Source organism: Chaetodon trifascialis, chromosome 19 (genome assembly GCF_039877785.1).
Source record: "Chaetodon trifascialis isolate fChaTrf1 chromosome 19, fChaTrf1.hap1, whole genome shotgun sequence".
NCBI lineage: Eukaryota > Metazoa > Chordata > Actinopteri > Chaetodontiformes > Chaetodontidae > Chaetodon > Chaetodon trifascialis.
Genome location: NC_092074.1, coordinates 23,157,136 through 23,181,386, shown reverse-complemented (window position 1 = coordinate 23,181,386; position 24,251 = coordinate 23,157,136). Strand labels below are relative to the sequence as shown.

Genomic DNA, 24,251 nt, shown 5'->3' with positions numbered 1-24,251 from the left:
TGGCAAAATACATAGGAGTGGGAGATGCACCCCCGTCTGCTGTCCTGGTTTCACTCATGAAATGATGTTAAAGCAGCTCAATAATTTAGACCTGAGACTTCATTTTGACTCGTAAACCCTGTTCACAGCACCAAGGAGAAACCTCCTCAAACACAGCTCGATTCATCTGGTCTGGATCAATTATGCATGCAGACGGGCTAATGTCGTGTTCAGGAACGTAATATTGCATCAGTCTCTAAAATTTAAGAAACTCAATCAGTGCAAAGCTGAAGGTCGTGATTGCTGCATGATGTTTGAAGTGACCCTCGGTCTGACCTCATGGACGCCACACGCAGGCAGATTCACACCTGCTGTCTGCACTGCAGTGAAGCTGCACGCTGACAGTAAGGACGTGCAGGCTCCCACCTGTCAACAGGTATGACATATAATCCAGCAGTCGGGGGGGGGGGGGGGGCGCCGTGGCCCCGATACACTGAAGCTGTATACGTCCTCCGGTCATGTCCTATATTCAGGAGGGTGGGCCTTAGCAACAGTGACTGAGCAGCTTCTCATGGGCTGTACCAAGTCGGCGCAGCAGAGAGGGGTGGCCAGGCTGCGTGCATAAGCAGTGTGATGAGATTATGCAGGAAATAATTGTTGATTTATCTTTTCCATTCTCAGATTATGAGAGCGAGTGCAGCATTAAATAGCATTTTAAATCCCCAGATATCACGTGTCAGCGCGTCGTTGTCTTTGTTTGACGGTGAAGGCTCCACACTGAAGCGCTCCCACACTCATGGAACAATATGAGGGTTTCAGCGTCATGTGAGAGACTGAGGAAGGCATGAAACTGGTTCAGATCTCTGAAGACATCCCGGTTTTTGGACATTTCAGCCTTTTAGTTTACATCAGGACCAGGATATGAGCTGAAGTGGAGCTGGAGTCTTCATCGAGGAAGCTCTGTGCTTTGTATTCACAGCAGGATGTCCAGACTGATCCTCCACAATGAAAATGGAAGCCAGTGAAAGCGACTGATAAAGATCCTGAATGTGTGTCTGTGGCTCTATTCATCCTCTCCCTGCTCCACTCTTTCCTCCCTCCACCTCTCTAATCCACATGCTTTACTCCCCACTCCTCACCTGGTGGTCTCTTCCTCACTCCCCACACTGCAAGCCATACTGTCGAGTGTGTGTGTGTATGTGTGTGTGTGTGTGTGAATTGATCATGAAGCCGGCGGAGGAGAGAGAAGCGACAAGCCCAGAGACGCTGAGGCGGCTGTGATGGAGAGCCTGTGGAGGCTTTTCTGGCTTTCTCAGCGGTCTGGCTCTGCTGCGCCGTCGTCGCCGCCGCTGCTGCTTTTTCTTCTTCCTCTTTGGCGACTGAAGGCTCCGCTGTACGTCACGTAGACGGGGGGGTGAGGTCAGGAGGTGCAGGAGGCTGACCTGGTCTACAGGTGTGTGGATTAGACTTTCTAATGCTTTAGCGCTCGGCTGGCGTGCGTGAGGGTGCGACTGAAGCCGGGCTCGCGCCGCAGCTGGAACGCTTTAATCTGATCGTGTCGGTCACGTGTGACCGGGCGACAAATGAGCGCGAGCTGTGGACGCTGTCGTATGTCTTTTAAATGCTGCTGCGGGTGCTCAACAGGATCATTTCAGTTTATCAGAAGAGGTTCATGCTCAGACTGTGAATACATGAATGCTGTTCGCTCGTGAAAACTGACTTAATACGTGTGATTCGTAGATTTGATCCACTTTGTGTTTCAGTTCTGATCTGATTCTGATCTCTGAGTTCAGACATTGTTCTGATCCGATCCCAGCGTTTGATTGCCTCACAGTGTGGAAGACACATGGAGCAAAATACAGACGTAAAATCACCGAATTGTTGTCAAAATGATAATGTTGGACCAACAACTCGGTAAAGGAAAATCATTCAAATGAACAGAAATGACATCTTTCAACCTTTAAGTGCAGAAACAAATTAGTCTCCAGTATGAAACAATACGACTGCTTCAGAATGCAAACACTGAGTCAGACGTCACAAACAAAGCGGATAAATTAAATCACAGTTCACACTGAAAATAAACAGGAATCAGAAGTCACTGGAAGTGTTCAGTGCAAATAGTCATGTTGATGGAAACACACACACACACACACACACACACACACACACACACACACACACACACACACACACACACACTTACACTTTCAGGCTGCCATAGTGGACATTCCATTATGTCCAGCTTGTTTTTAACTGGCAGCATGTGGGATCACTGGGCTTGTGTCCAGAGATCGAGGCCTGCGCTGCCGTCCGTGTGTCGGTAAGACAGGTGCACATGGGAAACAGCACACCTGTCCTTGTCACATGGTGGAAGTTCATGCTCAGACTGTAACAGGTGTCTCACAGTGAGATGGAGGCAGAAAGCGTTTGTTAAACCTGGTGCTTCAGGTCTTTATCACAGTGTAAACACGAGCAGAGTCTGGTCTGCCGTCCAGTCATCATCGGACACTTCAGCATCGTGGATGGTAACGCTGCCCCTTCGTTCACAGTAGATCTGCAGTGTGTGCTGTGTTCGTCTACCGTGACTAAAACTGAAGCTCTTGCAATGATTTTTCAGCCTCACTCACCTTTACCTTCGCCTTTATCGACGCTGCTGCACTTCAAGATAGCAGCAGGAGCGTAAACGGTCTCGACGGCGGTTAATAATGCAGCGTTAGCTACGTCGATGAAATCAGATTTTCTGCTCCTCAGAAAACAAACCTGTGGGGTGTAAATCCTTTTAAAGAACATGGAAACACACCTGCAACTGCAGAGACAAGTTCTGAGCGATTGATTGATGGAGATTTCATCAGAGAAGGAGAGCAGATCACATCAGTAATACTGCTGACATTTTATAAACAGCTCAATCTATTGATCAGACAGATTAATGGAGCCTAAATTAGAGCTCAGCTGGCTTTAGACGGCAGCTGACCGAACACGGCTGATCTTCACGCCTCCTCGTCGTGCTGCTCATACAGATCATCCATCGTTTGAACTGATCAGGGATCAGCTCGGCACGCCCTGTGTCTGATCGTACAGACTGCAGTTTCCTTTCAGAGATGCAGCGCGAACAGCTGATTTCAGTGCAGTTTTACTGTAACTTCAGCTGCTGTCGTCCCAAGGACAGCGCAGGCAGACGCTGGATGAATGAAGAACGCCGCAGCGAGCGTCCACTGTGACACGTGACGCATGCGTCCGGCAGAGACAGGTGCATTTACGCCTTCTCAACATGTGGCTCACGGCGTGAACAGCTCGAGCGTGTTCATGGCTTTGAATTCAGAAATAAAATCATCCGTTTAGGGTCAGAGTGCAGCGTCGGCTGTCCACGTCAGCTGCTGTCTCATGAAATATAAAAAATATCTCATGCTCTCTTCCATCAATAATTTCCCATTAACCTATTTCCAGAAATACGGCGGTGTAGTTCGAACTCGTCTTCATCAGAAATGAGCAGCATTGTGACGCCAAGGTCGTTCTGTGAAGATGAGCTCTGTTGACAGCTGCTGTCACTTTGCATCAGAGAAAAGAGTCTGAGTCCATCAACAGAAAATCAATCGATTATCGTCATTATTTCACTTCAACGCCAAAAACTCTCAGATGTTTCTCAGATTTTCTATTTTCTGGTTTCTTCGTTGTTTCTGTTGACTGATATTTTATTTCTCTTAAATATTCAGCAGCCTGTCAGACATTTGAATTTAGCTTTGGGGAACTGTCTAAACGATTGATTAAACAAGAAGGTAATTGGAGATTAATTGATCAAGGAAATATTTGTTAATTGCTGCAACACTCAGCAGAGAAATACACCAAAAGACAGTTTTGATATCAAAATGATAATGAACTATTCAGGGTTAGGGTTAGGTTATTCACACACACGCACACACACATACACACACTCACTCACACACACACACACGCATGCACGCACACACACACACGTTTCTTGGAGTTTGCGATGCACGTCGTTTGCTGCAGAGCTCGTTTTGATGAATCTGGTTTCTCGGGTGGCGATTAGCCGTCATCGTGCTCACACTTCGGCTGTTATTTGGGCGCCGGCGGTCTCTCGGGGTCGGCTCATCCGTGCGTTCATCGAGCGCTGATGTGCAGCGGCGCTCTCACTCCTCGCTGTGGCGGATGGATCTTTTTTAAGTGCAGCGTGTGAGCAGCACAAAGAGGGCCGAGGAGGAGAGGGGTGATCTGAGGTGAAATGTAAACGAGGCTAGTCAGGAAGGATTAACGTCCTGCGAGCAGCGTGGCACCCGGCACGGTGACAATGGCGGCTTGTTTTCTGTGGGTGTCCGTGGATTGAATCATTTGTGTGTCTGATGTGGATTTACAGATTTTTATGTGAATACATCCTCATAGATGTGGTTTCAGAGATGAAGAGACCTGAATCCATCTTCTGTCGTGTGTTGTTAACGTCTCCGGTTCGACTCAACCTGACAGAAATTCATGAGCTGAGCTGCTCTTTGCTGCTCGCGTGTGGATTTGCATCAATAAATCAGCCTTAAATTCAGTTTCTGATGCCATTAAAAGGCTTCTCACGTTGATATCTGGCTGAATGGATCGTGCAGGGACCCTGTTAACTGTCCTCTATGCACGGCGCTTCATCAAATATTGCAGCGTTTCCAGTTGCCGTGGTTACCCTCCCGATGCAGCGAGAGCGATGCGGGCTGTCGACTGTGCAGATGAAGAACAGACACGAGTCCATTAAGGGAGAATGATGAAGAGTGTCAGAGAGACACAAGACGAAGTGTGAGGGAGGCTTTTCGGTACGATGCAGGCAACAACAACAACAACAACAACAACAACAACAAGCTGCAGCGTCTGAAGACGTGAGAGTCACACGAAGGCGAAGGCTGCGCTGGAGTCTACTGCACGTTACTTTGAGCGTGTTCTGAGTGAATAAACATCAGTAAATATTGACACGTTCATGCTTAAACACAGAGTTTTCCTTCGGTGCAGTTCAATCATGGCTCAGCTTCACGTACACGACGTTCATCGTGTTCAGTACTCAGGTGTTGTGATGCGTTCACTTGTACCTTGATGCATTTTTGTTAGTGCAAGTTATGAAGAAGACCAGATGAACTGTTTCTGCTGCAGTGACTGTTGGCTTATCCTGATGAATAATCATTTCTAAATCTTTGAACAACAGTTCTGACATAAATGTGGTTTTTTACTCGTTTGTGTGGACGCTTGTTTATGTATTTATGTAAATATCTGTCATTCCCCAAACTGAAGCTCACGAGCTGTGAATTTTGTGCATCTCACCATATTATGTCACAAATAAGAGCTAATTATGATGACTGTATGAGCCAGCTGTTACATAAGTGCTGATTGTGCTCCTGCGGGTCGACAAACATTCATTACGAGTGTCACTCGTGTTTGCTGATGACGGTTCAGCAGCTGCTCGTCCTCCGCTCTGTTGAAAGGTCGAGCTGTGGGATTGAATTGTGAGTTTTCTTCGTGACCTTTCTCGCTTTAACCTGCCTTCTTCCTCTGCAGGTCAGTTGAAGCTGAAAATGAGTGCAGTCGGGGAAAACCCCCTGGACCCCGCCACGCCGGAGCCACGCAAGAGGAAGGGCTCGCCATGCGACACATCAGGGCAAAGGTAAAGAGCCGCCCACGTATGTTACATCACCAGGCAACAAGACGCTGTAGAAGCAAATTTAAGACGGGATTCACCAAACGACGGTGACCAGAAGTGAGATTTAAAAGCAGAGAGTGTCAACTGCTTGATTAATTAATTAAAGGAAATCAATTGCCAATATTTAGATAACTGAGTATTAAAATCCTTCTCAAGTGACATTACCAAACATCCCAAATGTGATTTGCTGAATTCACTTTTTGTGACATTTTAGAGACTAAACAAACAATCTGTCAATCGAGAAAATGATCTGCAGGTGAATTGATGATGAAACGAAACGTCAGTGATGAGCGAGGGCAGATCATCGAATGAGAGCTGTCTGTGGATCTAAACCGGTTGTTTGCAGATGACGTCGCTTTGTTCTTTTGTTGTGGCGCTAACTGCAGATGGAGGGCAGGAAGTGATTTTCCGCACAGGAAGCAGAGTAACACACTCTCTAAAGGCAGATGTTTTGCGTCGTTTACGGTTGCTCAGATCGATCAAACCACGAGGAGCCAGAAAAAATGGCTTTATTGTCTGCGATGCCTCTGAAACAGTAATCACGGCGTCTGTGCAGGAGGAGGAGCCAGTCGGCTGATGGTGGAAATGTTCGAACGTTAGCTTGTGTTTTACGTCTACGGTGAGAGATTTAGAGTGACAGCTACAAGCAACTCGACGAACACTTGTTAAATCAGCGTTAGCGGTTTCAGCTGAATGTAAATAACGTACCCTGTGTTGTTTGGTGATGATCCACGCCTTTAGTGGTGCTTCAGCAGAGGTACTTAACATTCATCTGCCTCAGCAGCAGCCTGACGTTAGAGCCACATCCAACACTGATCCTGTTTCTCTCGTCATTTCATCGAAACGAGCTCAGTAAGAACTTTCCTCCCTCTCGTCTGTTGTGGTTTTCACTTCCTGCCCTCCATCTGAATTTAATGTGACTGCGAACAGCCTACACACACTTGTCACGTCCCTCCTCACGACAGTTCGCTCCTCATAAATATCCACTTCCTCCAGAGTCGCCGGATGAGCGGCGACACTGTGAACATGTGTGTCTCGTGGCTCTTGAAGGCATCGGCCCCTCGTTCGTGGAGCCGAGCGGAGGCTCTGAGGGGCCCTTTGAATGTGTGAAAGCTGAAGTCTGTCGGGGGAATAAAAGAGAAGAAGAAGAAGAAGAAAAGCCTGTCGCAGCTTAGAGCCTGAGTTAGAGCTCTGATTGGATGCAGCTTTAGGTTAGGCTGAGGTTTAAGGTCGGTCATGTCGTGGTTGAGGAGTGAATGTTCTGTGTGTGTGTGTGTGTGTGTGTGTGTGTGTGTGTGTGTGTGTGTGTGTGTGTGTGTGTGTGTGTGTGTGTGTGTGTATGTATGTGTATGTGTATGTGTGTGTGTGTGTGTGTGTGTGTGTGTGTGTGTGTGTGTGTGTGTGTGTGTCTGTCTGTAAGGCCTGATAGCTGATGTAAGAGCCCAGCTAGCGTTTCTACAGCAGCCACTGACCTGCACGTTCACCACACAGCAGCGACGTCCTCCCCTCCACCCCCCACCCCACCCCTCCCTCCCCCCCCCCCCCCCCTCCCTCCCCCCCTCCCTGCCTGCCTCGGTCACCACGCCTGTGTGTTCTGGCCGGCCAATGCACTGACCTACTTTTGCTGTTGTCGTCTCGCTCTCACATATACACACATTCCTTTTTTCGTGTTTACCACATACCTTGCTGTAACTGGCCGGGCTGGGAGTGTGTTATTGAAACCGGAGAATAAAGCTGAGCTGCTCGCTCTGTTTGACTTACTAATATATGGCAGCTTTCGGGTCTCCTTATGAAAGCTGGGTGAGAAACCGCTGAACTCACAGTGAATTCTGATGTTTCCCGACTCTGAAGCTGAACGTTTGAACATGTTTGAGTCAGCGATCAGAAGTTTAAGTGCGTCTCATGTCAAGTAAAGATCAGGCCGTGATTATTTTCATCTTCTGTTAATCTGCAGGTTGTGTGACTCTTATATACGTGTATGTATAATTATGTTCTCTGCACATTGAGCCCAAATGACACCTTTGTTTAATGCAGAGTGAAAAGCTTGAATATCAGGAAGGATGATTTTTTTCCATCTTTGTAAAAGTCTAAATGTGTTGTGTTCCTTTGATCAAGTCGTTTTAAGGTTAAACAGTATTTTTGTGTTTTTACATGTTTATTTCATCATGGACACAGCAGACAGGTCAGGGAATATCATCGTGGCTCAAGTGAAGTGTCCTCCATTGTCCTCTGACACGATTGAGGTCTGATCCATGACTTTTTATTCACACGGTGCCAAAGATTTGCTTTTTTAGGAAGAATCCTTCCAGTAAATTATGACTTGAAGTCTTTTCTGTTGTGGGAAGTAAAGATATTCTCATTAAAAAACACCGACAAAGAAACCGAGAAGTAGAGAAAGAGAACAAGCCATAACTCAAATTCGAGAAGAATTTCCAATTTTTCACATTTTTTGGTCCCTGTTGCTCCATAACAGACTTCCTGAGCTGATTCAAAGCCTGCTGGAGGCTCTTCACTCTGTTCTAGTCCATTTCTGATGTTCTCTCTTTTCACCTCTGTGACGAACACGTTCACAGTATTTGACAGACTAAAGGAGGAGTTGATTAGATGAGACAGTAAACAGAAGGTAAGGAAAAGACGGCGTGTCTGAGAGTGACGTCTGTCCGTGAACGTCTTGTCCTCTGCAGTCTGGAGAAGCGGAGACGGGAGCTGGAGTGCCGCTACATCGAGGAGCTGGCTGAGCTGCTGTCGTCCAACATGGGCGACATCGCCGGGCTCAGCGTCAAGCCCGACAAGTGCCACATCCTCAAGAGCACCGTGGACCAAATCCAGCAGATGAAACGGCGTGAGCAGGGTGAGGGCGCGCAGGCACACACACACACACACACACACACACACACACACACACACACACACACACACACACACACACACACACACACACTCTCCCGACAGCTAGCTACACAGACCAAGATGTTTTTTGTAGCAGGCTGTAAACTGTTCATATCTGCTGTAAAGTCATTTTAATGTGGGGGTCTATGGGGATCGACTTGCATTTGCAGCCAGCCTCTAGTGGCCATTCGAGGAACTGCAGTTTTTGTCACTTCCCTGTTGGCTTCACTGCGCCTCACCTCTCTCAGGGACGCATATTTGACCAGAATGTCTCATATTTGTGTTTTAAAAACAAACAAAAGCACCGAACAGCTCTTCATCGAATCTCGGTGGATTTTACGGTTTTATGACAGATCAAAACGTGATTCTCGTGTGGAATATGAGGTTGATGTGTCAGATCACTTACAGGTGTGTCTGCGTACATGTTGTAGATGGAATGATGATAACAGTAACTTTATTTATACAGTTTATAACAATAACTTCATTTATACAGCAGCTTTAAAACCAGCGGTTACAAAGTGCTTTGGCAGACAAAGCAGGAAGTCAGTGCAACAACATTTAAGATAAAAGATTTAAGATAAAATCATGACAAAGAGACAAAAGTACAGGTTCATTCATTCATTCATTCATTCATTCATTCATTCATTCATTCATTCATTCATTCCCTCACTTCCATTGTTGTCTCCGGCTGGCAGAGAAAGCAGCTCTTCTGTCTCCAGACGATGAGGTGCAGAAGAGCGACATCTCCTCCAGCAGCCAGGGGCTGGTGGAGAAGGAGGCGCTGGGGCCCATGCTGCTCGAGGTGAGCGGCACGCACGCACGCACGCACACACGCACGCACACACATGCACACACACACACAGAGTTATTGGGATTTCACCTCAACGCTCACCACCTGCTCTCGCTCGCTCAGGCCCTTGACGGGTTCTTCTTCGTGGTCAACCGGGAGGGCCGCATCGTCTTTGTCTCTGAGAACGTGACGAGCTACCTTGGATACGCTCAGGAGGAGCTGATGACCTCCAGCGTCTACAGCATCCTCCACGTGGGAGACCACAACGAGTTTGTTCGCAATCTTCTGCCCAAAAGCCTGGGTGAGTGAGCCGCGGCCATTACTGAGGCATTCAGCAGCTTCAGATTTGAGTTTCCACAGAAATGAAGGAGGCAGTGAAAACCAGGAGAGAACCAGTTTACACTTCTTAATACAGATAATGAAGTGGGTTTATTGATGGAAGAGACTGCTGATAAAGTACACGAGGACCTGTGATGGAAAGCAGTGACGAAGGACAGGTTTTAAGTGAGCGCAGCTTTAAGCTCGACACAAAGCTGTAGAATGTGCTGGAAGAGGGAGGGGAGGCAAAGAGAGGAGAGAGAGCATGTGTGGGTGAGTACGAGGAGCGAGGAAGAGTGAAACAATGACTTTCTGCTCTAATGTTATTTTAATTTTTAGCTCCAACCTTGAGAAGAGATTAGAGTGAGAGCGGAGGGGCCTGAGGGAGGTCGCATCAGGACAAAAGATAACGCAGTGCAGCCGACGACAAGGTTGAACACTCGGGTTTTCTGTCGGTCTCGTAATCCTTTTTAATTGTGTGCCAGCCTCCACGGCGCTCCGCTCTCCTTGGAAACGGATCCTGAAAACCTCACAGAGACACACGAGTGAAACGTACAGATCGGCCTTAGAGGAGCGTCTTCAGGCTGCAGCGGGGTCAAACTCGCCGTCGCTGGTCTGCACGTGACAATAAAGATGTTGAGCTAATTCATTCAGAGCCAGGCTGATTATCGTAAATAAACCTCCGACAGGATCGGTGTCTTCCAGCAGGCTGGAAAAACAGCATTTCAAATAAGATTTGGCAGGAACGTGTTGGAAAAATGTGAGACACGGGAAGTGAAAAGCCATTCAGAGACAGGTGGCAGCGTCACATTTCACAATTGATTGTCTGTCAGGGGTCGCACATGAATTTGCGAGTCCTCGGTGTTTTCACAAGCTTGTGCATTGATTGAAGTGTGTCGTTTGTTTTAATTAGCGATATGTTCAAAATGAGCTGAAGGGTATATTAGTTCATGCTGCAAGTCGCACCTGCAGAGTGAACAGAGTTTTAAAAGTTACAGAACTGATAAAGAAGCAGCAGCTTTCATGGAAATCATGATGACATCCAGCTGTAAGAAACCTATGACCTGTCAGCTGTGTTAGCTCTCCGCTCTCGCCTCTGAAGGGTCTTAAAGGTGCCCTGTGGAGGTTTCTAGTAAGAAGAAAACTCCCATAGGCTTCACAGATATGAGTGTGTTCTTGTCCTTGTGAGGCGTTTGCAGAGCCAGGTGTGGTGACAGCGCCGTGTGGCCTCCAGCGTCCCGTGGGAAGCCTCAGTTCGCCGTGGTTCGACCAGTCAATGCTAAACGATGTGTCCCCCCCCCCCGCAGTGAACGGTGTGCCGTGGCCGCAGGACCCCGGCCGAAGGAACAGCCACACCTTCAACTGTCGCATGCTGAAGAGGCCGCCGGACGAGCTGGATTCAGAAAACCCGGAGGCTCGGCAGCAGTACGAGATCATGCAGTGTTTCACCGTGTCTCAACCACGGACCGTGCAGGAGGAGGGGGAGGGTACGTGCACACGCTCACACACACACACACACACACGAGTGCACACAGTCTGCAGGTGTTTCCGACTCTGAAAGCTTGTTTAAATATAATTCTGCTGTCTGTCCTTTTTTCCTTTATTTTGTTACTATTCTTAAATGAAATTCAATATCTTTAATCAGCAGTGTGGCCTGACTGTAACTTCGTCATTGTTTGCCCGTCTCTGGTCTTTTATTGTGACAGCCTTTGGTCGAGCAGCATGCCTGGCTGACCAAACCTCAGCTTTCTAACCAGCAGTGACTTCTGAAAAGTGACCCCAGACTCGGCGTCTCGGCGGCTCCAGGACGTGCTGCTGAATCACGCTTTGAAAGAGTGATGCCATTTTTGTTTGTGTGGAAGATGGGAGTTTGGTGTTTGTGGAAAGACTTCGGTTCCATGCTGAGTGATGGGAAGCTTTTTAAAACGGAAACATATTTCCACATATTCTTATTTTTCTATTTTAGCTGAATACAGATTGAGGACAGAGTCAGGAAAGTTTTTGGTGTGCTCTTAAAAAGCAGCACTAACACCTCAGTCTCATCTTTTTCCTTTTCATTCTGGATTCTTGCAGGACGTTTCACGTCCTTCAGTCATTGTGGCCTCGATGAAGCTCCATGATGTTTCCTCTGCGCTGTTGAGCTTGCAGAGATTATTGACGGCACATTTCAATAATCTTCTTCTTATTCTTGAGTTTTTGCAGCTTGTTTTCTTCCATCTTCCTGTATCTGAGAGGCTTATTAGAGAAATCTAAATGTAGGATTTTAAATCAGGTGCTGATGTGAGTCTGGATCATGTGACAGGATTCACTCACGTCTGTCTGTTTAGCTTTGACGTTCGTTTTCTTTTCTTCCTTTGTCACAGTTACCTTTTTGTTTCTTTGGCTTACAGGATACATATGACACACATACGCACACACACACACACACACACACACACACACCCCTCACCATGTGTCCTCTCTGTCTTCAGACCTGCAGAGCTGCCTGATCTGTATTGCCTGTCGGATACCTCGCGCCCAGCCTTTCAGCACTGAGTCTTTCATCACCAAGCAGGACCCCACAGGTAACACACACACACACACACACACACACACACACACACACACACACACACACACAGGTATGACGTGACAGTCGTTGACTTGTTGGAGTACGGTGGAACATTTTGAGGTGAACTCGTTGCTTCAGTCAGAGAAGCTGATCGTTTCTGTTGAGCGTCTTGGCACTTTAAAGATGCTACACACATATTTTATTATGTTAAATGAATATTATCCATTTATAAAAACTCTTCAAAACTGTACAGCCAAAAAAAACAACAACAACAGAAAAAAACATTTTAGGAAACAATCCAACTCAGACTTTTAATGCGGGGTCACAGTGTGACCCCTGAATGTGTGGAGGCTACTGTAGATGTTGAAATCTGATCTTTAGCGCGCGTGTGTGTGTTTGTGCCTGTGTGTTTGTGTGTGTGCGTGTGTGTGGTCCCCTCCAGGGAAGATCATCTCCATAGAAACGAGCGCTCTGCGAGCGACGGGCCGGCCTGGCTGGGAGGACCTGGTCAGGAAGTGCATCTACGCTTTCTTTCAGCCGCAGGGCAAAGAGCCCTCCCACGCTAAGAAGCTGCTGCATGAGGGTGAGTAACACGACTCCACTCCCAGAATCACTGACACGCTCTCTGCCGGCTCTGTCGTGCTGAGCTTCAGCGTTACTTCAGAGCCGCTGGAAAAGAATAACCTGAATACGAGATTTGAGTAACTTGCAGGAGATTCGTTCCTTTAATTCAGCATCGCCCTCAGAGTGATGGAGCACATCCAGCAGAAAGCACTGGAACAACGGCACAGACGAGCAGAGGAAGACGCTGTAGATTCAGGCTGCAGCGATCAATGAATCGATCGATTAGTGTCAGGAAACATTGAAAAGGTCATCCACAGTTTCCTACAGCCCAACTGGACTCTTACTGTTATATAAGAAGTTAGAGAAGCAGCAGATCATCACCAGGAAGCATCAGATGCTTGAAATCATCAGCATAGTTGCTCGTTTTTTCTCTGTTGGTCGACTCATAGAGCAGCAGTCGTATTCTGCCTTTAAAAACCAGCAGTGTCATCAAACCGTCACTGCGTCCTGGTCCACCTTCAGGTCTGAAAGCCTGCAGCTGAATGCACAGCTGGATGGTTGATCTTAAAACCCTGAGCTCAGTGTTGTTGGTCACATGAGGTAAAAACTTCAGACATGGATCCAGTGAATCCAAACCTGAAGCATCCAAGGACATATATGGTATACGTGCACAGTCGTCTTTGGCCCTCGATATAAAATGAATGCACGCAGCTAATAGGATGAAAGGAGGGTAGACCTGGAGTGGATTATCTCAGAGCTGCAATCACTTATGGTGGAGCTGCTTCAACATCTCCATGCTCAAGTGTCATTTCGGCCTTTGAGTGAGAGCTGTTGAAGCCGGGACGCCTGTGTGAGAGGAAACAGGCACTAAACACACCTGATGAGAGCGAAGTCTAAACCCTGCGTGTGTGTGTGTGTCTGCGTGTGTGTGCTGTGTACCCGCAGTGATGACCCACGGCAACGCCATCAGCCCACTGTACCATTTCACGTTGAGTGATGGCACCCCGCTCAGCGCTCAGACCCGCTGCAAGTTCTGCTGCCCCCCCAACCCTGACGTACAGCCCTTCATCATGGGCATTCACACTATTGACAGGTATGGTGCTGGACACGTGCACGCGCTGACGCACAGATTTCCGTGCCCTCAAACGCCACGTTGTGATTGTTTGGGAGCTGAGAACAAACAGTCGTTTTTAGCTCAGCAAACATGATGAAATCTCAAAGTTCAACAGAATGATGAACTTCTTCCTGCTTCTTCACTCTTAGAAATGTCACCATGTGCACGATAAGAGAGATTATCACAGAGATAAAGATGCACAGTAACACTCAGATACAAGTCAGGTGATTTAATGGCGTTTTCTAAGAAGCCATAACAAACAGTAAATCTGCTAACGTGCACACGAACATGTTTGCAGACTGAAGGGTCACGCTGGGTCTGTTTACATGCACAGGAGCATCCTGGTTGTTTTTTGCACCTGGTGACACCACATCCTGGTTCCAGAGGTCTGGATAACCTGATGCATGTGAAGCAGATTGTTGGAAATGAGTTAAAGACGCGTCTTTTCTTTCCCTCCTCTCTCGCAGGGAACACAACACTGCTAGCTCTCAGGAAAACACTAACCCCAGCCTTCCACCCAGCCTCGGCAGCCTTGCCCAGACTCCCTCTCGCTCCCCTTCCCTTCCTCCCAGCAGCAACTGGACCCAAGGCTCAGGCCTCGCCGCCTCGGGCCTTCACCCCAACAACAGCAACACCTCCTCCCATGGACATAACCCGGCCACACCCGCAGGCTACCTGACGCCCAATCGGACCTGTCCCCAGCAGGTCAACAGCCCCTCTCCTTTGAGCAGCCCACTCACAGCCACCCCTACCTCTTTTATGTCGCCCAGGATGCCACGGGCCAGTCCTGGGTTAGGGGGAAGCCCTCGGGTCCCGGGGAACCCCTTCTCTCCTTCCACACCGGGCCTCCATTCCCCAGCCGGGGCGCTAAGCAGTGGAGGCAGCCTCAACAGGCAGCAGTCTGGCGGTGATGGTAGTAGCGGCGCCAGCGGTGGGTCAACGGGGTCCTTCTCCCTGTCCTCTCCTGGACCTCAGAGACAAGCCAGTACACCCACCGGCTCCTCTACTCGGCCTCCATCGGCAAAACCCCCAGAAGGAGGAGAAGGAGGGGGAGAGGACTCTGTTAAAGCCCCTCTTCCTTCCGCCTCACAGGTGGGAAACCCCAGGCCCAGTCAGCTCCTGGACAGCAGTGGGACAGGAGCTGAGTCTAACAACAACAGCATCCACTGCACCTCATCACCTCATCCTCCGAACCCTCCCCCCGCCCCTCAGTGCCCAGCCTCCCACAGCACTCTGACGGAGCGGCATAAGATCCTGCACCGGCTGCTCCAGGACAGCAGCCCCAACGAGGCCTCCACCACCACCGACGAAGGAATAAACAAAAACCAAGTTGAGATCAAGAAGGAGCCGCCTTCCAGTCCGGCTCTGACCACAGCAGCTCCCAAGTCCAGCTCCAGAGAGCCGCAGGACCACCAGCTGCTCCGCTTTCTCCTGGACACAGACGAAAAGGTGACGTGACCTCCTCATGTACTGTTTACAGCTATTGAGTGTTTTTTATTGACTAACTACCTTCATCACTACTAAATAACATATCGTCAGTTGTTGTTTGTCGTCTTGAGTCAGGTCGCCATGAAAAAAACTGACTGAAGGGTGATTTGTTTTGAAGGACTTGGGGGACCTCCCACCTCCATCTGCTCTCAGCCTGCAGACGGTGCGGGTCAAAGTGGAGAAGAGAGCCAGCGTGGAGGGAGTGGCCTGCACGGGGGCCGCCGTGTCAGCAGGAGGTGCGTCCAAACCTGCGGGAGTCTCCAGCAGCTCCGCGTGCATCAGTCCCAAAGCGAGCCCCGTCGGAGAGAGCCGGCGAGACGGCCGCAGGGACAGCCGAGACTCCACGGTACAGTTGTCAACGTCGTGGTGATCTGTGAGAACACAAACGGTCCAAAGATCTGAAGGTTATCCTGATAGAATGAAGAGAAGTGTAGAAACAGAAGCAGAAGAAGTGTTTGAAATGTTTGAGGTCGTTTAGAAACAGGACTGTCACCAGCTCTTTTAAAGACCCACACAGGTAAATTTGATCATTACACCTGATGGATCCTGTACTCTGAGGGTGGTCCACGCTGTGTTTGATTGACATCTCCTGGACTCTCCTGTTAGCATCACGTCAAACCCCCCCGAGCAGAGAACTAATCCACCAAAAGAACTGAAGGACCTTTGAAGGACCTTCATCGAGCCTCATCGTCATATTTTTAAAACTTAGATATCTGAAATTTCTATTTTGTCTCCCTGAAAACTGAATTTTAAAGCCTCTTGAGGGGAACTCCAGAAAGTGGTTTGAACTGAGTGACAGCCTGAACCACCCTCCATCCTCGGGGGCCGGCACTAAAGCTGAAGTGTGGCCTGATGGAGCAGAAGGACTCAGAGCAGCAGTGACAGCAGCCTCTTATTAATCAACCTGCAGTGTTTTTGTGCTGAACCCAACCCGACCGGCTGGTCCCGTCTGACAGTCTTCACACCCGAGTCATAACAGTAGTGACATCATAATTGCGATGTGCGTCCTCTTGGTGGCGCTGGTGCCTGTGCGCTGCTGACGATGAAGCTTTGCTGTCTTCCTCTCGAGCTCCGCTCCTGCATTGGCGGCTTCCTGACAGCCGTTGTAAATCACGCTGAATGTTTATTTTCTTGGACTTTGTCTCCTCTGTAGGCTCAGCTACCAGCTGCAGCCTTTGAAGCTCGCTGGCCTTTGACCTTTTGTCTCTCCTCATCTCGCTGTCACTGATCCTCTGCCTCCCGTTATGCTTTAATTCTTTACGCCATTACACCGCTCGTTTCTCCCCGTCTTCCTCTCTCTGTCCCGTTTCATTTATTTCTGCTTTTCTCTCCGTTTCCTGCCCTCAGATGTCAGGTGGCCCTGTTGACATGGACCCTCTCACCCAGCTGCTACCGAGCCTGAGAGGCCCGAGTGGGGCCAAGCAGGGCAGTGAGGATTCAGCAACCCCTGGAGGAGGCCCCCAGCTCCAGTCTCCAGCCCCCCAGCCCCCATCTCAGCTCCAGTCCCCCATGCCTCAGCTCCAGTCCCCCCTCTCCCAGCCCCAGTCCCTTCCTCAGTTGCAGTCCCCGTCACCGCAGCTCCACTCCCCTTCCCCTCAGCTCAAACTGCAGTCACCCACTCAGCTCCAGCCCGGCGAGGCCAACACTCCCCGCAACGTAAATGTGAAGAGAGAGCCTCCTGGCACTCCAAACAGAGGTACAGTTTCAGCTCAGCAGGGAGGGGGCTTAATGTGCTGCAGATGGGCTCTGCGGGTTTGAAGCAGCAATATTCAATTCAAAGAGTTCCCTCAAAAAAATGATTTTCCTTCTTCATGTTTTCAGGAAATTACAGAAGAATGTTTTCCTCAGAATTTTCTCCATGTTTTTTACTGGATTCAGGATTCTTCTTCTTCTTCTCCTATTATTATAATTATTATTATTGTTATCAATAGTTGTGGTTGTATCCAGGATAGTAGATTGATCTGGTCAGGCCTCACGTTGTTAGTCTGGACGCCCCCCAGTGGCTATCAGGAGGCATTGCAGTGTCAGCAGACCACACATGGAAACATGTTAGATTACTTTTCTTATTCTTTTTATTTTGTGTCCTTTTTTATCATGTGTTTGTTCTTTGTCTACGTCTTATCTTATCTTATCTTATCTTATCTTGCACCCTTTCCTCACTCTCTCTGTGCTTGTGTTGGTCTTCCAGGGCTCAGTGACGGCGGTCCACCCTCTGGCTGCAGCCTCCAGAGTCAGTCATCCTTTGATTTCTGCAGCCCCCCCACTCCAAGCCAGACGCAGACCCAGGGACAGGGAGACCCCTTCCAGACCCCCAAAGACAACAGCCCCTTTCCAGAGGCAGAAGTTATCAACCCCTTCAGTTCAAGCACTGGTATACAAGAAGCCATGATGCAGTCAGAGTGTGGCAGGCTTTGAAGATGATCTCACGATCACTGTGGGAACCTGTTTGTTCGTAACGTGACACTAAAGCTTCAGTCACAGCAGCATTGTTGAACTGACCTCTATAGGTAGAAAGTTTCAGCACTGCTGCATCAATGACCATCTCGCCTGCTGAGGTGTGGTCAGACTGTATACTGTTACACGTGAGCCTCAGTGATCAGCTGTGCTCTGTAGACGAGAGCAGCACAGCGCTGCATCAGCGCAGCAACGTGAACATTTGGCTTCAAATGCAGCATTTTAAGCTGATGCTAAGTCACCGTCTGAGCTCTGGAAGGTGCTGCACGCTGCTCATGAATCCAGATTCAGCGTGAACGGGCTGGTTTTAATCAGCTGTAAGCTGATCCTCTTTTAAAACTGTGTTCAAATCTGTTGCAGGCCTAACCAAGATGGATGTGGGAGACTCTCAGTTCCAGCCTCTGCCGCTGTCGGACACCTTGTCCTTTGATGGTCTTGGGACCCCTTTACAGGCTCCTTTGGCATCACCACAAGAGTAAGTTTGACTGTTCCCTCAGTACCCGACCTGTTGTCCTGTTGTGAAGTTGTGGGGAAAATGCTAAAAGAAAAGACGCTGATGTGATGAAGCAGACCATCAGACGCTGTGTTTCTCTGATCGAGCAGGCAGTGTGTGCCCTGCACGCTGGATGAGGTGCTGGGCCCGCCGACCACGCCCGAAGGCCGAAACGACGAGAAAGCTCTGTTGGAGCAGCTCGTCTCCTTCCTCAGTGGGACTGACGAGAGTGAGCTGGCTGAGCTGGATAAAGCTCTGGGTATAGACAAACTGGTACAGGTGAGTGTCGGTCACCTCTGCTTTGACTCAGAATGTGACCTGTTGAAGTGCTGCTGCCTCATAGGTGTCATTTTGTGATGCGAGGAGGGAAAAATTCAAATTTCAGAAGCAAAAAAATCACTAATTCTGAATGCATGTTGGTTTTTTTTTTGTTTGTTTTAATCACCAATCATTGAATATCTCTTCATCCTGTTTTTGCCTCCTCTCAGGGGGGCTGTTTTGACCCTTTGCCCCAGAACTTCCCAACCCAGCAACCCACTGCCAGCCCAGTGTCCATGGACCCTAAACTCCCCAACTACCCTTCCCAAATTACACCAGCGTCACAAGCTCAGTTTCCTCCAGAGCTGGCCACGGTGGGCCCTCAGGGTCTGGGGTTTGGAGCCCCCCGAGGGGCTTTCCCCGGCGGGACGACGGGCATGGGGCTGCGGCCGGGCATGACGCGGCCGCAGGGGATGAGCACTCAGCTCAGGCTGCCGCCCAACCAGCTGCGCCTGCAGCTGCAGCAGAGGCTGCAGGGCCCGCAGCAGGTGAGCGCACACAGGTGGAGGTCTGTCTGTGAGGATGCTTCTACGGCTCGCCTGCAGGATGCTGCTCTCGCCCATGTGTTGAATGTGTGCCGAGCAGAGAAAAACTAATGTGGCATAATGTGGTCACACGATTCAGAGGCTGCTAACACAAACCATAAACAAGCCAAAGAGCTGTGAGTTATTTCACACTTTCTGTGCTTCCGTGTCCTCGACACACTTCACTCAGCGCTCCTGACTGTGAAGTGCTCAGAGCTGGAATGAAACGCACTGACTGTAGTTTTCTCTGCGTTATCGTAACGAATCGTCTGGTTTCATTTTTGAATATTGAATTAAGAACTTTCCACCTCCCTCATCCTGATATTCAGCTCGTCTCCGTCGATCTCTTCTGTCTCCAAACAGAAATCTTTTTACACACATACATTTGTTGGTCTTGTTAAATCCTGCCCTCTTCACTGTCATCACCCTCTCGTCCTTCAACGCCTGTCTAACCTCTGCTCATGTCCTTTGTTTGTCTGTCTCTGTCCCTCTGTCTCAGCTCCAGAACAGGATGGCGGGGATAAGTCCATTTCCTGGAGGAGCCCAGCATGTGAGCCTGGGGATTCGTCAGGGGGTTCAGCAGCCTCAGACGCCCTCACAGGTTTAAATTCTGCGTTCATTTCGTCTCTCTGTAGCTCTTGGACTGTAAATCTGTGACACTCACCTCACTTTTGTACCAGGAGCTCAGTTGGAACTAGTTTGCTAAACTGCTCTTGCGCTGTCGCTCAGGTGGATGCTAAACTGTCCAGAGTCTAAACGTCTTTCTTCCTCGTCCGCCGTGTCTCCCAGCAGCCCCCGCTGAACGCCCAGATGCTGGCCCAGCGTCAGAGGGAGCTCTACAGCATCCAGCACCGCCAGCGCCAGCTTTTCCAGCAGAAGGTCATGCTCATGAGACAGAACATGGCGGGCGCTCCGACCGGAGCCGTGGGGTCCATCGGAACTGTCAGGGTCCCAAAAGGTCCCCCGACGACGCCTCAACAGCAGCAGCAGTTCAGCTTCCCGCCAGGGTACAACCCGATGACGGGAAAACCCCCTACCTCACCGAGTCACTTCAGCCCCGTCGCCGGGGGCCCCCTGGACAGCAAGCTGTCCGTCAGGGTTCCCCTGAACAACCAGACGCTGATGGGCGGCGTGCAGGGCCAGTTCAGCAGCACCGTCAACTCCTCTTTACAGCAGGGCCTGTTTCAGCAGTTTGGAGGGTCCGGTGAGTTCAAGGACACTTCAGGATTGACTGAAAGACAGCATGAGATTCCGGTTCATGAGTAAACCTTGAATGACCTCTTCTCACAGGCTCAGGTTGTGTTGTGTCTCATTTTGGTCCATTCCTCTCTCAAAGCTATAGTCCAGCAAGACTCGTCTTTCCCTCCTGAGATGAGCCCGACCAGCCCGTTGCTGTCACCTCAGAACTCCACCTCCCAGAGTCCTCTGCTTCAGCAAGCCCCTCCTCCTGGCTACCAGTCACCAGAAATGAAGAGCTGGCCACAGACGGGCATGGGCAGCAACAGGTGAGGGAGCGAACGCCGTGAAAATCAGTCATCACCCCATGAATGACTTCATTACGTCTGTATGTTTAAGACTCCTTCACACGACGTTCTCTCTGATTCCAGCCTGTTCAGTCAGTCAGGACAGGGTGCAGGGCAGGCCTTCGGCCAGCAGGGGGTTTACAACAACATGAGCATCACCGTCTCCATGGCCGGAGGTTCGGGCGCCGTCGGCTCCTTACCTCCAATGGGGCAGCCGGTCGGCATGAGCAACAGTAACCTCAGCGGCGTGGGCCCAGTGTGCAGCGACCAGCAGGTGAGCGAACGTCCCCTCCAGGACGTCTTTGACAGCTGTCTCCTCCTGGAGCCTGGCTTTGTCCAGAAAGTGGGACATGAAGTCGTGATTTGTGGCTCGTTCGTCCTAATGCTGGTGTCTGAGGAAACAAACTAAACTTCTGTCAGTTTAATACAGAACTTAAAAAAATTAAAGTCAGATCTATGAAGTGTTTGGAGCTCAGGATGCGTTCAAGGACTGTCAGAAATGTGAGTCTCTGATGATAATGTCTCTTTGTGCAGTGACGTTGTGACTGTCGTTGGTGCAGGTCCAGCAGGTTCAGGTGTTCGCCGACGTCCAGTGCACGGTCAACCTGGTTGGCAGTGACTCCTACCTGAACCAGGGCTCCATCGGAGCTCCGGCCTCCCAGAAGGGCCCCGGACCCCAGGGCCCCCAGAACAACCAGGCCCAGCAGAAGAGCCTCCTCCAGCAGCTGCTCACCGAGTGACACCCCCGCTCCTTCAGCTCTCCTACTCCCTCTACTTCTCACTTCTACGCCTCCTCCTCGGAGGTCGGTGCACCAGACCCATTGCTGTCTCTGTCTCACCTTTTGGATGGAAGGATGGATGTTTGGACGGCCGCGGCGTGTTTAGGCGGCCGAACCGCTTCTGAGGGGGGCAGGGGGGGCAGGGGTATGTCGTTTTACCGCCCAGTACTTTCAGAAAAGACTCGGCAGAAGGAGCAGCAGTGTATTTAAACCTGCCTGTCGAATCTGTCTGACAACCTGTCTGTCTGCCTCAGCCTATTAAAGGCAGTGTTGTCTCGCTGCTCATTCCTTGGTGACCTACTTCCTGCTTCCTTACCCAAGAAAACAACTGCGACATCATTGTAGATTTGCCAAGTTGTCGTCACTGTCAAATCAGGGCCGGCCTCCTTTTGGTTTTGTTTTTCTGATTGGACGGTTCGAGTCGGGCCGTCGCGCCGGCGGCAGCGGCGGTGGCGGCAGCGGTGCATCTTGGGAGCATGAGTTGCAGCACACAGCTGAGCTCAGCGTCTGCGTGTGGGAGCCTCCCACGCGGCGGCGGCAGCGCCTCTGGCTTCTCTTTGTGTTCGTTTTGTTCTCCTCTACCTGTCTCTCAGCGATGTGGGAATGTTAAGGTGTCAGACCTCTGTGGCATTGTGGGATAGAAGCTCAGTATCAGCTGGTTCTGTGACTGTCTCTCTCTATCAGCTACAGTGCCTGGTGGAAGTTTGAGTTTTCCCAAGCTCTGCTTCTTCTTCTTCTTCTTCTTCTTCTTCTTCTACATTTTATTCTATTATGTCTTTTTTTTGGGGTTGTTTTTGTTTTGTTTAAAATCTTCTGCTCTCACCGTCATCATCATCATCATCATCATCATCTTCACGATCATCAGAACAAGCTTTGACAACAGCCAGGATGGATGGATGGATGGATGGATGGATGGATGGGAGACAGACGGGATGCTGCTCAGTTTGAACTTTCGTGTCTTCCTCCCCTGGGAGGAGGTTCGATTTTTATTTTTATTTTTTCAAAGTATAAAAAAGACTGTTATGATTATTTAACTGTCTGTCCGTCACATTTTACCCCTCACCTCAGCAGCTGTGAATACAGAGCCGGTCGGCTCTCTCTCTCTCTCTCTCTCTCTCTCTCTCTCTCTCTCTCTCTCTCTCTCGGCCTATCAGTGTTGTTTGCCATGTGCACGTGCAGGCGGGTAGTATTGTACAGTACAGGAGGACGAAGACTTGGGGACGAGCTCGCTCTTCTCTTCTAACTGCTTTCCTCTAAGACAAACAGATGTGTGATGTGATTCGATCCAGGTTCGCTTCTTTAATCCTGTTGTTGAGATTACTTGGGCGTCATGGCGTCGTGACCCCGCCGCCTGTTGCAGCGGAGGAGGAGCTTATTCCATCCTCTGAAATGTGAAAAGAAATTGGAAGCAGTCGATCTGAAAACTCGCTCCCCTCGGCATCCCGAGTTCGGGGGGGCTCGTCAGCCATCTTTTCTTGCTTTCTCCTCTTTTTTTATTCTGATGTGTGTACAATACTTTGAAGAGACCCTTCAGACAGTTCGTGTGTTTGTAACCGTTGTATAAAGAAGGCGTGATGGTGCCTGAAGCCGCGTCCTGCGCTGCGGCCGCGTGACCTCCGCTGACGCTAACGGTACGGAGCCGCGCCGGCGTCGCAGCCAACGCCGCGCCTTCGGGACATCCCGCCTATATAAAGACATTTACGTAGCGGCTTTAGTAATAGACCTAACAAAGACGTGATGGACGGAGCGGTCCACGCTGGACGGGTGGAGGCTCACGCTCGTCTCCTCCTGCAGACCTGGTCCATCACCGTTGTTCCCCTCCAGCTCTTGTTTGGTTTTTCGGATTCAGCCCTCCTCTTCCTCCACCTCTGGTTCCCTGATGAAGACTTCACTCCACTGGCCACACACACACACACACACACACACACACACACACACACACACACACACACACACACACACACACACACACACAGTTTTCTGTTGACTACTGTTGCTCAGTCAGACACTGTCTCTCTCAGCGATGACAGACCTCTGTTAACAAATCAAACACACTTTCCTTCACACACACACACACACACACACACGCTTCTCATAGCTCACACCTCATTTAGGGTTTAGAAAAAGGAAAACGCTGCCGAGACGTCGCCCTCACAGTGTGTTTCAGGCTCAGTCTGACACACCTGAGCCTGCAGGTGTGTCCTGTCAGCCCTTTTTTCCACAGGATCATTGGGAAACATCCGCGTCTGATTGGCCTGTTCTCGGTTCATCGTTTCTCTCTTTCTATCTCCCTCCTGTCTGGGAGTGTGGAGACAGTCATGGAGTCTGTGGAGAGGCCTTTGCGTCCCGCGCAGACCTCCCGTGGGGACATTAGGAAGCGTCCCCCGACTCCTCGCTCGCTTTAGGTCAACACCACGCAGCCCGGCGCTCCGTCAGTGGAATCGGGCTTTCCTGTGTGCTGTTTTTACTTCGCCGTATGCAACATTAGCAGATAAAGGGATAGTATGCAAGGTCAACATTCCACCCACCGACTCCTCCAATGTTGTGTGATGTGAGAGCCGCTTTGTGCACAGCTGAATGTGTTTCCGTGCAGATCCACGCAGCGCGCGTCCAATCAGAGGCCCGGGATCTGTCGCCATCTTTCCTCCTCACGTCGGTCCTGAAAGCAGGAAACAGATTATTCACAAAGACTTCTTCCTGTTTCTCTCTGTGTGTTTATTTATTAGGAAAGCGCGTGGGTTCATCATCAGGCATCTTTATTACCTCATTGTTTCATTGGACAGGAGT

General features: G+C 49.8%; 1 protein-coding gene across 2 annotated transcripts in view; it reads left to right on the top strand.

Moving 5' to 3' along the window:
- Positions 1-21,566, top strand: part of ncoa1 (nuclear receptor coactivator 1) — a 41,115-nt gene extending 19,549 nt beyond the window's left edge. The window contains exons 3-22 of one of the 2 annotated variants that reach the window (XM_070988000.1): positions 5,518-5,623; positions 8,344-8,510; positions 9,244-9,350; positions 9,462-9,639; positions 10,964-11,143; positions 12,128-12,220; positions 12,650-12,790; positions 13,717-13,864; positions 14,353-15,334; positions 15,492-15,719; positions 16,721-17,069; positions 17,562-17,744; positions 18,188-18,302; positions 18,431-18,599; positions 18,809-19,126; positions 19,662-19,763; positions 19,955-20,366; positions 20,499-20,667; positions 20,770-20,959; positions 21,246-21,566. In XM_070988000.1, the coding sequence (XP_070844101.1) occupies positions 5,535-5,623; positions 8,344-8,510; positions 9,244-9,350; positions 9,462-9,639; positions 10,964-11,143; positions 12,128-12,220; positions 12,650-12,790; positions 13,717-13,864; positions 14,353-15,334; positions 15,492-15,719; positions 16,721-17,069; positions 17,562-17,744; positions 18,188-18,302; positions 18,431-18,599; positions 18,809-19,126; positions 19,662-19,763; positions 19,955-20,366; positions 20,499-20,667; positions 20,770-20,959; positions 21,246-21,425 (4,500 nt within the window). In that variant the 5' untranslated portion in view covers positions 5,518-5,534 and the 3' untranslated portion in view covers positions 21,426-21,566. Of the gene's footprint in view, positions 1-5,517; positions 5,624-8,343; positions 8,511-9,243; positions 9,351-9,461; positions 9,640-10,963; positions 11,144-12,127; positions 12,221-12,649; positions 12,791-13,716; positions 13,865-14,352; positions 15,335-15,491; positions 15,720-16,720; positions 17,070-17,561; positions 17,745-18,187; positions 18,303-18,430; positions 18,600-18,808; positions 19,127-19,661; positions 19,764-19,951; positions 20,367-20,498; positions 20,668-20,769; positions 20,960-21,245 lie in introns of both variants that reach the window. The other variant, XM_070987999.1, reaches the window with a different exon arrangement.
- The last annotated feature ends 2,685 nt before the right edge of the window (positions 21,567-24,251 follow it).